A 12,626-nucleotide genomic window follows, 5' to 3' on the forward strand; every position below is an offset into this window, starting at 1 on the left:
GCTTACAGCCACTTATACATTCAGATACATCTATAGAAAGCATATATTCATATGCACTGTCTATTTGTGTATATGCACAGATATGTGAATCACCTGTCAGGTTATGTCATTAGGATTTCACTGCAGATGTTAAAAGTCAAACAATAGTATTACAGTGTGATTCAGGAGTTTATCACTTTTAGAAGCTATTCTTATGTGAGATAGAATACAGTTAAAGGGGCAGGAGAAAAGCTTTGCTTTAAATATCCCTCCATTTGAGTCCCACAACTGTATGGCTGGCTTGGTTGTGTCCTTTCTCTTTACCCTGGAAAATTAGCTTAAAGATAGTGTCTGCCCCAGATGAGTACTGTAAAGAACTGCAGTAAAGCTGTACTCCAGCTCCTGACTCCAGTAAACGAGTAACAAACAGTATGCATTTACTACTCTGGGCCTCCCAGCAGTTTCAGAATTAGACAGAGAGTCACTTTTATTCCTATTTTATGTAACAAGGGAGAAAGATGGAGGCCCTGGGGATCATGTGGCATTTCCCGAGGACACAGTGCTGTACATGTAACAGTAAGAACGGGGTGGATTTACAATTTCAATGGTAAAGAGAAATGAACACATATTAATGAAGAGAGATTTGATACAGGAAGAAACATGTAATGGGATATTTTTTGCCACATCAGGGATAAATGCAAACCTTATGCAGTCCACTCCTGAACTGCAGCCACAGCCTCATTTGTATCCGTGGATCACATGCTTCTGACACGTGCTCAGGAAATACCTTGGTAGCATGAGATATAAATTTGTCTTGGAATGACTCAAGGTGGGGTAGCCTAGGTGATAAGATAGCTCCTCATATACCAGGTTATATCCTGATTTTACTGTTGGGCAGAGAATTTATATTTGACCTTACACTTATGCACTCTGTTTTATACCTAAAGCTATATTTTGTCCAATTTGAAAAAAGTGTGATTAATAATTTATTCATTAGATTGAGCATCAAGATTGTACTTTCTAGGCGTCTTTCTGCTTTTCTATGAGATAATTTATACCAGAGGGTGGATTGTAGTTTTTCATCTCTTCTAATTTTTGGTTAACACATTCTTTAAAAGTCGTTCCTTCACTCGTTTACTGAAACAAACACCCCTGAGGACACCCTCTTGGGAATACAGATGTGAAGACAGAGCCTGGTTCCACCGACTGCTTGTCTGGTAAAGAAGAAAAACATGTACAGTAGTAACTGTTGCCAGTGAACGCAACAGTCAAAGCTGGTGTAGCAGCCCACAGGGAGCTGGGACAGAAGCTAACAACTGTTTCTGGGCTTGGTAGATGGTTCTTAAAAGGGATGCTATCTGAGAAGGATGTTTGAGGGCCAATAGGAATTTATTAAGTAAACTCCCTAAATTTTCTAGTAACTTGCCTACTTCTGCTTCTCAAACACTGAATACTGGCTCTCACTTGTTCACTAAATTATTTTTTTACAAGCATTCAGAATTGCTAAAATAAATACCCAGTCTCTCAAGGCTTTCTCAGTTCAGCACATTCTTAGATGCTATCTCTCATTGCACGATATGTCTACTAGGAACATTTCCTTCATAAACACTATGGTACTGTTTTTATGGACATGTCTTTGAAATGTTTCAATTAAAGTTGATACATTTGAAACAGTTTGAAAGATTAGTTGAGGAGGGTATAATAGAATCCCTTGGGCTTAAAATTCAGTGAAGATTTCTTTTAAGAACAAGTCCATAGAATGTGGCTTAGCTGTGATACAGAGCTCAGTCATCCAGATCTGTTCTGTTTAGGGAAGATGATGTTAGCCAACACCTGCTTGTGCTATTATCGTGCAGGTTGTGTCTGAGGACACCTCGTGTTTTACGTGGACATAATTACACCCTCAGCACAGGAATCAGTAGTTTCTCACAGGATTAACTGAGCTCTTTTGTTTTAAAACATTTGTTAGGGAGATTGGAAGTTTTACTAACTCAGCTCATTATGAAATATTAATATGTTATTTATAAATCGTTGTGTTATCTCTTGTAAGATTGAAATTTAGGTCAAGTTACAACCTGCATTTAATTTTAGTACAGACAATAAGTGTGCCATATTTAAAACCTGTGTTCTAAATTTAAAGAACAATAGAGCAAAGTACATCTCATTTCAATAAAGCTTCTGGAATGAAGACTCAATTATTTTTCCAGCCCCACCCGTGTGTGTGTGTGTGTGTGTGTGTGCGCCCACACACATGCACATGTATGAACTTCTGTATGCAAGTGTGTATACATACATGGGGGTATACATGTGTGTGTGCATATGGTGGTCAAACGTGTTCCTCAGGGGCTATTCACCAAGACAGAGTATTAGGGTAGGTGGTGGCCAGTGTGTCCCCTTAAATGGGGACATAATGTTTAAATTTTCGCATGGGTGCTGGGGATTGAACTCTGTTTCTTATGCTTGTATAGCAAACACCTTCCCCATTGAGCAATCTCCCCATCCCATACCAAAGCTTTCTCAGTGACTATTTTCAGTATAAAATGTGAAGTCCAGCTGTATTTTCCAAAAGATGTAAAAGTTGTTGATTTTTAAATTTTAATGATTTTTGCCTTCAAATTACAGACATTCTGCTTTGGGGACAACTCTATTTGAACTTTATGTGACATTATTTTTATTTCTTAAGGCCATGATTAAAAGTTTCATGGATGTCTACCAGCTTGCAAGTACTCGAATCTCTACATTAGAGAAGGAAATGACATCGCACCGGAATCACATCGCAACTCTCAAGTCTGAGCTCCACACAGCTTGTCTAAGAGAGAATGAAAGTTTACAATCAGTGAGTCCTGGCCAAAATGCTTTTGCCTTCTTTGGGTTTGGGGCCACATTTATGTTTGTGTTTTTGTTGCTCATAAGATCATTTGGCTATATCTATATATGTGTATGTGAATATATGTGTGTAATCAGGATAAGTCATCAATCAACATAAAATTAGTATGGAGAAACATTTGAGAGAAAAAGCAATTATTTTTTCCACTGTATCATGTACAAAGATATGCATATTGTTATCAAGCTCAAACACTGCGCCAGGATTCCTTTGTTTGGCAGTGCGGCTGACAGTTGGGTTTGGCAGTATGCATAGTTAAGCTTATAACTGTCTGAAGATTCAGCGTGTCCCATTAAGACAGAATATTATTAATTATGCGTATAACCAAAATGGTAATTAGAACATGTGATTATTCTCTGTAGAAAACTAGACTTATTCATAATACATGCCTAGCTAAAGATGCATGTTGTGATTCATCTATATGATTAAAATTCTGTTTCAGTACTCACTTTATGTCTTAAAATTTTAGCCATGATGAAATTTGGGCTAATTTAAAACTGGGAAAAAAACTCCTGCGTTTGGGCTATGCATTTGGGGAGTTTTATAGAATACATGTATTCGCGATGTAGCAGATGTAACAAACATTCAGGGGGTTGCTAGTGATCGGAGTACACGTTTTCCTTTTCTGATTTGGTTGTGTTACATCAGGGTGGCTTCTACGTAAAAACTGCCGTTCGGACATTCAGCTGTGGACTCCTTTCAAATGATGCTGGTTAGCAGGACTTGACCTGACTGACCTTAGGTGCGTGAGACTGGGGGTTTGGCCCCTTTTACCCTCCAGTTTCAGCTCCACTGCTAGAATCTCAGTGATGCCTTTGGGAATGTGCTGTTTGGAACCAAAGCCCTCCGTCCTGGCAGGCTCCGAGTCCCACGCCTCTCTGCCTCTCTTTGGCCCGCGCTGTCTGTGAATATCCTCTACTTTCTTGCTCACTGTTTTGCGTAGCTCCTGCCATCCCTTGACCCATGAGGTAGTTCATTATTTGTTTATTGCTTGTTTGCTCCCTGCCCTCAGTTGAACCCAAGATAATCTCTACAAATGCAAGCACTTCTGAGGTAGTCTTCACTGCCTCAAAGACATCCTGGCCAAAACCAGTGTGGCCGCAGGTGATCCCTAATATTTATGAAGACAAATGTAAACATTAGAAGCCAGTTACTTGGGAACCACAGTGTCAGTTCAATTTTATGCAACTATATTAGATTAGATGAGAGCTTAAACAATATTTTGACCCCTACTAAGAGAAATTGAGACATAGAGGGAACATTACACATTTCAACATTTGAATTTACATATTCACCTCTCCATGTTTATCCTCTGATCTCATTTGTTAGTAATGATGGAATGATTGTACTGTTTAGCTTATTTTCACTGTGTTGAATTGTTCTAACCGGTATTGCTTGATACTCTTAGTCACATGAAAGTACTTCCTTGTACTTTAAGAATGTCAAAACTTGGTAAACAGAAATTGTTTCTCCAATTGTTATTATCATTTTTACCAAATATTTTTTTAAAAAGAAATTATATTTTCTATTATGCCCAAACTTTACTGCCTCTCTAGTCTGAATACACCTTGCTTATCACCTCACATGTGAGACATGTTTACTCTGGTAATGATTCTCAAGAAGGGAACACTTACACTGTGACGACTCCTCTTGGTGATGTCAGGTATCATCTTGGGAGAAGGCTGTTCAGTTCATTGTCTTTAGGTATCTGCACTCTTTTATTTATTTTGTTTGTCGAGGGTCACTCCTTAAACAGTCACACATCTTCATGATATTTTTGTTTGTCACGGCATTTGCATGTGTGTTCCTTCTAATTTGAGCTTCTTAAGAACTTTGAGGGAAGAAGGGGGAGCCTTAGACTGTGTGGTGTGGATGAGAGGCAATTCTGTTTGGTGGGAAGAGAATGGCCTATGAGGGTGCATCTATTAGGAATTCAACTAAGTATACATTATCAAAAAATAACATGTTTTTATAGCAGAAATTTATACTTATAGATTGTAAATATAATTATAATATAAATAGTACCTCACATATAAGTACATTCTTGTTGCTTTGAAGTGCAGTGTTTTTATTACATAGGGACTTATCTTTATAGTAAGAAATCTAGAAGTAGGTGCTTATGTTTGCTAGTTTGGTGGTTTATTTTATAAATAAACAATTCTGAGCTGCTTCTTTGTTGTTCTCAGATGTAGCAATTGACTCTAGGACTTGAGGTCATATCCAAGTTAGGAGAGGATGCCCCGGCACCATCTATACATAGGTTCTAGTTCTGTCATTGCTAATGATGGGGTTTGTATTTCAGAATTTCCAACTCTAAGTTGGGATGATACTGCTCCCCAACAGAGAAATCAAGAAGTCGACTGAGAAATGATCAAGCGCTTTGGACTTTGCCTTGTATGTAATGATCGGTTGAATTCTGTGTGTGTGTGTGTGTGTGTGTGTGTGTGTGTGTGTGTGTGTGTGTGAGTGTGTGAGTGTGTGTGTGCATGTGTGTGTGAGTGTGTGTGCGTGTGTGTGTATGCACTATTAGTTTAATAACCTTCACTCAGATAGAAAGCCATTTGATTGCCTCACACTCCAGCAGCATCATTTTGTTGTGTGCTGTTGTAGCTTGAGTGTGCACTTTTCTGTCGATAATGGCATCAGTGTATTCCACAACCTGAGCTCTCTGCTCTTTCTGAAGTCTTTATTTTTTTTATTAACACATTCTTTTTTTGATTTAAAATACTTTAAAATATGATATGGGTATTTTTTGACAGATACATTATTTTTATTATGTATCATTTTTATGTTAATTGGTTCATTTATTTTTCCATTTTATTTTTTAATAGGATATTTTTTATTTACATTTCAAATGTTATTCCCTTCCCAGGTTACTGTGGAAGCCACTGGCTACCTTAAGGAAAGCTCTTTTAGTAAGGTGTTGCTGGGTATGGGGGAACTGACTCTTTCCAAACCATAGTGATTTTACCACCACCTCAAGGATTTAGCAGCTGGATATAAGACAAAGGCAGTGTGTTTTGAGGGTCCAGGGGATTCTAAGATAGGAATGATTTTAGTAGGTTATTGTTTTGAGACCCCTAAGTATTGCCTCCTCAATTCTGTCTATTATACTCTTATTTTTATCATTCCAGTGCACAGCATGTCTTTTTATAGTCCTTTCCTTTTTACCTATATATGTTTTATATTTATTGCACGTTTTTTCCTAAAAGGGATGGTTTACTTTTCCTTTATGCATTTTCAGAATCTTTGGTTTTTAATTCAATAATTAGGCCATTTATTTTATTTTATTTTTTCTGCTACCTCTCTATCCCTTGACTCAAAAGTTTTTATTTTTTTTTAATTTTTTAATTTTTATTTTTTCTTTATTAACTTGAGTATTTCTTATTTACATTTCGATTGTTATTCCCTTTCCCAGTTTCCGGGCCAAAATCCCCCAACCCCTCCATCTCCCCTTCCCCTTCTATATGAGTGTTCCCCTCCCCATCCTCCCCCCAATACTGCCCTCCCCCCCAACAATCACGTTCACTGGGGGTTCAGTCTTAGCAGGACCAAGGGCTTCCCCTTCTACTGGTGCTCTTACTAGGCTATTCATTGCTACCTATGAGGTTGGAGCCCAGGGTCAATCCATGTATAGTCTTTGGGTAGTGGCTTAGTCCCTGGAACCTCTGGTTGGTTGGCATTGTTGTTCATATGGGGTCTTGAGCCCCTTCAAGCTCTTCCAGTCCTTTCTCTGATTCCTTCAACGGGGGTCCCGTTCTCAGTTCAGTGGTTTGCTGCTGACATTTGCCTATGTGTTTGCTGTATTCTGGCTGTGTCTCTCAGGAGAGATCTAATCCCGTTCCTATCAGCATGCACTTCTTTGCTTCATCCATCTTGTCTAATTGGTTGGCTGTATATGTATGGGCCACATGTGGGGCAGGCTCTGAATGGGTGTTCCTTCTGCCTCTGTTTTAATCTTTGCCTCCCTATTCCCTGCCAAGGGTATTCTTATTCTCCTTTTAAAAAGGAGTGAAGCATTCACATGTTGATCATCCATCTTGAGTTTCATGTGTTCTGTGCAACTAGGGCAATTCAAGCATTTGGGCTAATAGCCACTTATCAATGAGTGCATACCATGTATGTCTTTCTGTGATTGGGTTACCTCACTCAGGATGATATTTTCCAGTTCCAACCATTTGCCTACGAATTTCATAAAGGCATTGTTTTTGATAGCTGAGTAATATTCCATTGTGTAGATGTACCACATTTTCTGTACCACATTCCTCTGTTGAAGGGCATCTGGGTTCTTTCCAGCTTCTGGCTATTATAAATAAGGCTGCAATGAACATAGTGGAGCACGTGTCTCTTTTATATGTTGGGGCATCTTTTGGGTATATGCCCAAGAGAGGTATAGCTGGATCCTCAGGCAGTTCAATGTCCAATTTTCTGAGGAATCTCCAGACTGATTTCCAGAATGGTTTTACCAGTCTGCAATCCCACCAACAATGGAGGAGTGTTCCTCTTTCTCCACATCCTCGCCAGCATTTGCTGTCACCTGAGTTTTTTTATCTTAGCCATTCTCACTGGTGTGAGGTGAAATCTCAGGGTTGTTTTGATTTGCATTTCTCTTATGACTAAAGATGTTGAACACTTCTTTAGGTGTTTCTCAGCCATTCAGCATTCCTCAGGTGTGAATTCTTTGTTTAGCTCTGAACCCCATTTTTTAATAGGGTTATTTGTTTCCCTGCGGTCTAACTTCTTGAGTTCTTTGTATATTTTGGATATAAGGCCTCTATCTGTTGTAGGATTGGTAAAGATCTTTTCCCAATCTGTTGGTTGCCGTTTTGTCCTAACCACAGTGTCCTTTGCCTTACAGAAGCTTTGTAGTTTTATGAGATCCCATTTGTCGATTCTTGATCTTAGAGCATAAGCCATTGGTGTTTTGTTCAGGAAATTTTTTCCAGTGCCCATGTGTTCCAGATGCTTCCCTAGTTTTTCTTCTATTAGTTTGAGTGTGTCTGGTTTGATGTGGAGGTCCTTGATCCACTTGGACTTAAGCTTTGTACAGGGTGATAAGCATGGATCGATCTGCATTCTTCTACATGTTGCCCTCTAGTTGAACCAGCACCATTTGCTGAAAATGCTATCTTTTTTCCATTGGATGGTTTTGGCTCCTTTGTCAAAAATCAAGTGACCATAGGTGTGTGGGTTCATTTCTGGGTCTTCAATTCTATTCCATCGGTCTATCTGTCTGTCTCTGTACCAATACCATGCAGTTTTTATCACTATTGCTCTGTAATACTGCTTGAGTTCAGGGATAGTGATTCCCCCTGAAGTCCTTTTATTGTTGAGGATAGCTTTAGCTATCCTGGGTTTTTTGTTATTCCAGATGAATTTGCAAATTGTTCTGTCTAACTCTTTGAAGAATTGGCTTGGTATTTTGATGGGGATTGCATTGAATCTGTAGATCGCTTTTGGTAAAATGGCCATTTTTACTATATTAATCCTGCCAATCCATGAGCATGGGAGATCTTTCCATCTTCTGAGGTCTTCTTCAATTTCTTTCCTCAGAGTCTTGAAGTTCTTATTGTACAGATCTTTTACTTGCTTGGTTAAAGTCACACCGAGGTACTTTATATTATTTGGGTCTATTATGAAGGGTGTCGTTTCCCTAATTTCTTTCTCGGCTTGTTTCTCTTTTGTATAGAGGAAGGCAACTGATTTATTTGAGTTAATTTTATACCCATCCACATTGCTGAAGTTGTTTATCAGCTTTAGTAGTTCTCTGGTGGAACTTTTGGGATCACTTAAATATACTATCATGTCATCTGCAAATAGTGATATTTTGACCTCTTCTTTTCCGATCTGTATCCCCTTGATCTCCTTTTGTTGTCTGATTGCTCTGGCTAGAACTTCAAGAACTATATTGAATAAGTAGGGAGAGAGTGGGCAGCCTTGTCTAGTCCCTGATTTTAGTGGGATTGTTTCAAGTTTCTCTCCATTTAGTTTAATGTTAGCAACTGGTTTGCTGTATATGGCTTTTACTATGTTTAGGTATGGGCCTTGAATTTCTATTCTTTCCAGGACTTTTATCATGAAGGGGTGTTGAATTTTGTCAAATGCTTTCTCAGCATCTAATGAAATGATCATGTGGTTCTGTTCTTTCAGTTTGTTTATATAATGGATCACGTTGATGGTTTTCCGTATATTAAACCATCCCTGCATGCCTGGGATGAAGCCTACTTGACCATGGTGGATGATTGTTTTGATGTGCTCTTGAATTCGGTTTGCCAGAATTTTATTGAGTATTTTTGCGTCGATATTCATAAGGGAAATTGGTCTGAAGTTCTCTTTCCTTGTTGTGTCTTTGTGTGGTTTAGGTATAAGAGTAGTTGTGGCTTCGTAGAAGGAATTTGGTAGGGCTCCATCTGTTTCAATTTTGTGGAATAGTTTGGATAATATTGGTATGAGGTCTTCTATGAAGGTTTGATAGAATTCTGCACTAAACCCGTCTGGACCTGGGCTCTTTTTGGTTGGGAGACCTTTAATGACTGCTTCTATTTCCTTAGGAGTTATGGGGTTGTTTAACTGGTTTATCTGTTCCTGATTTAACTTCGATACCTGGTATCTGTCTAGGAAATTGTCCATTTCCTGAAGATTTTCAAGTTTTGTTGAATATAGGTTTTTATAGTAAGATCTGATGATTTTTTGAATTTCCTCTGAATCTGTAGTTATGTCTCCCTTTTCATTTCTGATTTTGTTAATTTGGACGCACTCTCTGTGTCCTCTCGTTAGTCTGGCTAAGGGTTTATCTATCTTGTTGATTTTCTCAAAGAACCAACTTTTGGTTCTGTTGATTCTTTCTATGGTCCTTTTTGTTTCTACTTGGTTGATTTCAGCTCTGAGTTTGATTATTTCCTGCCTTCTACTCCTCCTGGGTGTATGTGCTTCTTTTTGTTCTAGAGCTTTTAGGTGTGCTGTCAAGCTGCTGACATATGCTCTTTCCTGTTTCTTTCTGCAGGCACTCAGCGCTATGAGTTTTCCTCTTAGCACAGCTTTCATTGTGTCCCATAAGTTTGGGTATGTTGTACCTTCATTTTCATTAAATTCTAAAAAGTTTTTAATTTCTTTCTTTATTTCTTCCTTGACCAGGTTATCATTGAGTAGAGCATTGTTCAATTTCCAAGTATATGTGGGCATTCTTCCCTTATTGTTATTGAAGACCAGTTTTAGGCCGCGGTGGTCCGATAGCACGCATGGGATTATTTCTATCTTTCTGTACCTGTTGAGGCCCGTTTTTTGACCAATTATATGGTCAATTTTGGAGAAAGTACCATGAGGAGCTGAGAAGAAGGTATATCCTTTTGCTTTAGGATAGAATGTTCTATAAATATCCGTTAAGTCCATTTGGCTCATGACTTCTCTTAGTCTGTCTATGTCTCTGTTTAATTTCTGTTTCCATGATCTGTCCATTGATGAGAGTGGGGTGTTGAAATCTCCCACTATTATTGTGTGAGGTGCAATGTGTGTTTTGAGCTTTAGTAAGGTTTCTTTTACGTATGTAGGTGCCCTTGTATTTGGGGCATAGATATTTAGGATTGAGAGTTCATCTTGGTGGATTTTTCCTTTGATGAATATGAAGTGTCCTTCCTTATCTTTTTTGATGACTTTTAGTTGGAAATTGATTTTATTTGATATTAGAATGGCTACTCCAGCTTGCTTCTTCTGACCATTTGCTTGGAAAGTTGTTTTCCAGCCTTTCACTCTGAGGTAGTGTCTGTCTTTGTCTCTGAGGTGTGTTTCCTGTAGGCAGCAGAATGCAGGGTCCTCGTTGCGTATCCAGTTTGTTAATCCATGTCTTTTTATTGGGGAGTTGAGGCCATTGATATTGAGAGATATTAAGGAATAGTGATTATTGCTTCCCGTTATATTCATATTTGGATGTGAGGTTATGTTTGTGTGCTTTCACTCTCTTTGTTTTGTTGCCAAGACGATTAGTTTCTTGCTTCTTCTAGGGTATAGCTTGCCTCCTTATGTTGGGCTTTACCATTTATTATCCTTTGTAGTGCTGGATTTGTAGAAAGATATTGTGTAAATTTGGTTTTGTCATGGAATATCTTGGTTTCTCCATCTATGTTAATTGAGAGTTTTGCTGGATACAGTAACCTGGGCTGGCATTTGTGTTCTCTTAGGGTCTGTATGACATCAGTCCAGGATCTTCTGGCCTTCATAGTTTCTGGCGAGAAGTCTGGTGTGATTCTGATAGGTCTGCCTTTATATGTTACTTGACCTTTTTCCCTTACTGCTTTTAATATTCTTTCTTTATTTTGTGCGTTTGGTGTTTTGACAATTATGTGACGGGAGGTGTTTCTTTTCTGGTCCAATCTATTTGGAGTTCTGTAGGCTTCTTGTATGTCTATGGGTATCTCTTTTCATAGGTTAGGGAAGTTTTCTTCTATGATTTTGTTGAAGATATTTACTGGTCCTTTGAGCTGGGAGTCTTCACTCTCTTCTATACCTATTATCCTTAGGTTTGATCTTCTCATTGAGTCCTGGATTTCCTGTATGTTTTGGACCAGTAGCTTTTTCCGCTTTACATTATCTTTGACAGTTGAGTCAATGATTTCTATGGAATCTTCTGCTCCTGAGATTCTCTCTTCCATCTCTTGTATTCTGTTGGTGAACTTGTATCTACAGCTCCTTGTCTCTTCTTTTGGTTTTCTATATCCAGGGTTGTTTCCATGTGTTCTTTCTTGATTGCTTCTATTTCCATTTTTAATTCCTTCAACTGTTTGATTGTGTTTTCCTGGAATTCTTTCAGGGATTTTTGTGTCTCCTCTCTATGGGCTTCTACTTGTTTATTTATGTTTTCCTGGAATTCTTTCAGGCATTTTTGCGATTCCTCTCTGTAGGCTTCTACTTGTTCTCTAAGGGAGTTCTTCACGTCTTTCTTGAAGTCCTCCAGCATCATGATCAAAAATGATTTTTAAACTAGATCTTGCTTTTCTGGTGTGTTTGGATATTCCATGTTTGTTTTGATGGGAGAATTGGGCTCCGATGGTGCCATGTAGTCTTGGTTTCTGTTGCTTGGGTTCCTGCGCTTGCCTCTCGCCATCAGATTATCTCTAGTGTTACTTTGTTCTGCTATTTCTGACAGTGGCTAGACTGTCCTATAAGCCTGTGTGTCAGGAGTGCTGTAGACCTGTTTTCCTCTCTTTCAGTCAGTTATGGGGACAGAGTGTTCTGCTTTCGGGCGTGTAGTTTTTCCTCTCTACAGGTCTTCAGCTGTTCCTGTGGGCCTGTGTCTTGAGTTCACCAGGCAGCTTTCTTGCAGCAGAAAATTTGGTCTTACCTGTGGTCCCGAGGCTCAAGTTCGCTCGTGGGGTGCTGCCCACGGGCTCTCTGCAGCGGCAGCAACCCTGACCTGTGCCGCCCCTTCCGGGAGCTTCAGTGCACCAGGGTTCCAGATGGTCTTTGGCTTTTTCCTCTGGCGTCCGAGATGTGTGTGCGGAGAGCAGTCTCTTCAGGTTTCCCAGGCTTGTCTGCCTCTCTGAAGGTTTAGCTCTCCCTCCCACGGGATTTGGGTGCAGAGAACTGTTTATCTGGTCTGTTTCCTTCAGGTTCCAGCGGTGTCTCTGGCAGGGGTCCTGCCGCTCCTGGGCCCTCCCCCACGGGAGCTCAGAGGCCTTATACAGTTTCCTCTTGGGCCAGGGATGTGGGCAGGGGTGAGCAGTGTTGGTGGTCTCTTCCGCTCTGCAGCCTCAGGAGTGCCCACCTGACC

The 12,626-nt window shown here is 39.5% G+C and overlaps 1 protein-coding gene across 4 annotated transcripts in view; it reads left to right on the plus strand.

Moving 5' to 3' along the window:
- Positions 1–12,626, plus strand: part of Ccdc171 (coiled-coil domain containing 171) — a 346,651-nt gene that overhangs the window by 282,773 nt on the left and 51,252 nt on the right. For all 4 annotated transcript variants that reach the window (XR_015620046.1, NM_001134641.2, XM_087550831.1 and 1 more), the window contains 1 exon segment: positions 2,663–2,815. Coding sequence is in view for 3 of the 4 variants with exons in the window: in NM_001134641.2 (NP_001128113.2) it covers positions 2,663–2,815 (153 nt within the window). In the remaining variant the exon portion in view is untranslated.

Source organism: Rattus norvegicus, chromosome 5, assembly GCF_021556685.1.
Source record: "Rattus norvegicus strain SHRSP/BbbUtx chromosome 5, alternate assembly SHRSP_T2T, whole genome shotgun sequence".
Lineage (NCBI taxonomy): Eukaryota > Metazoa > Chordata > Mammalia > Rodentia > Muridae > Rattus > Rattus norvegicus.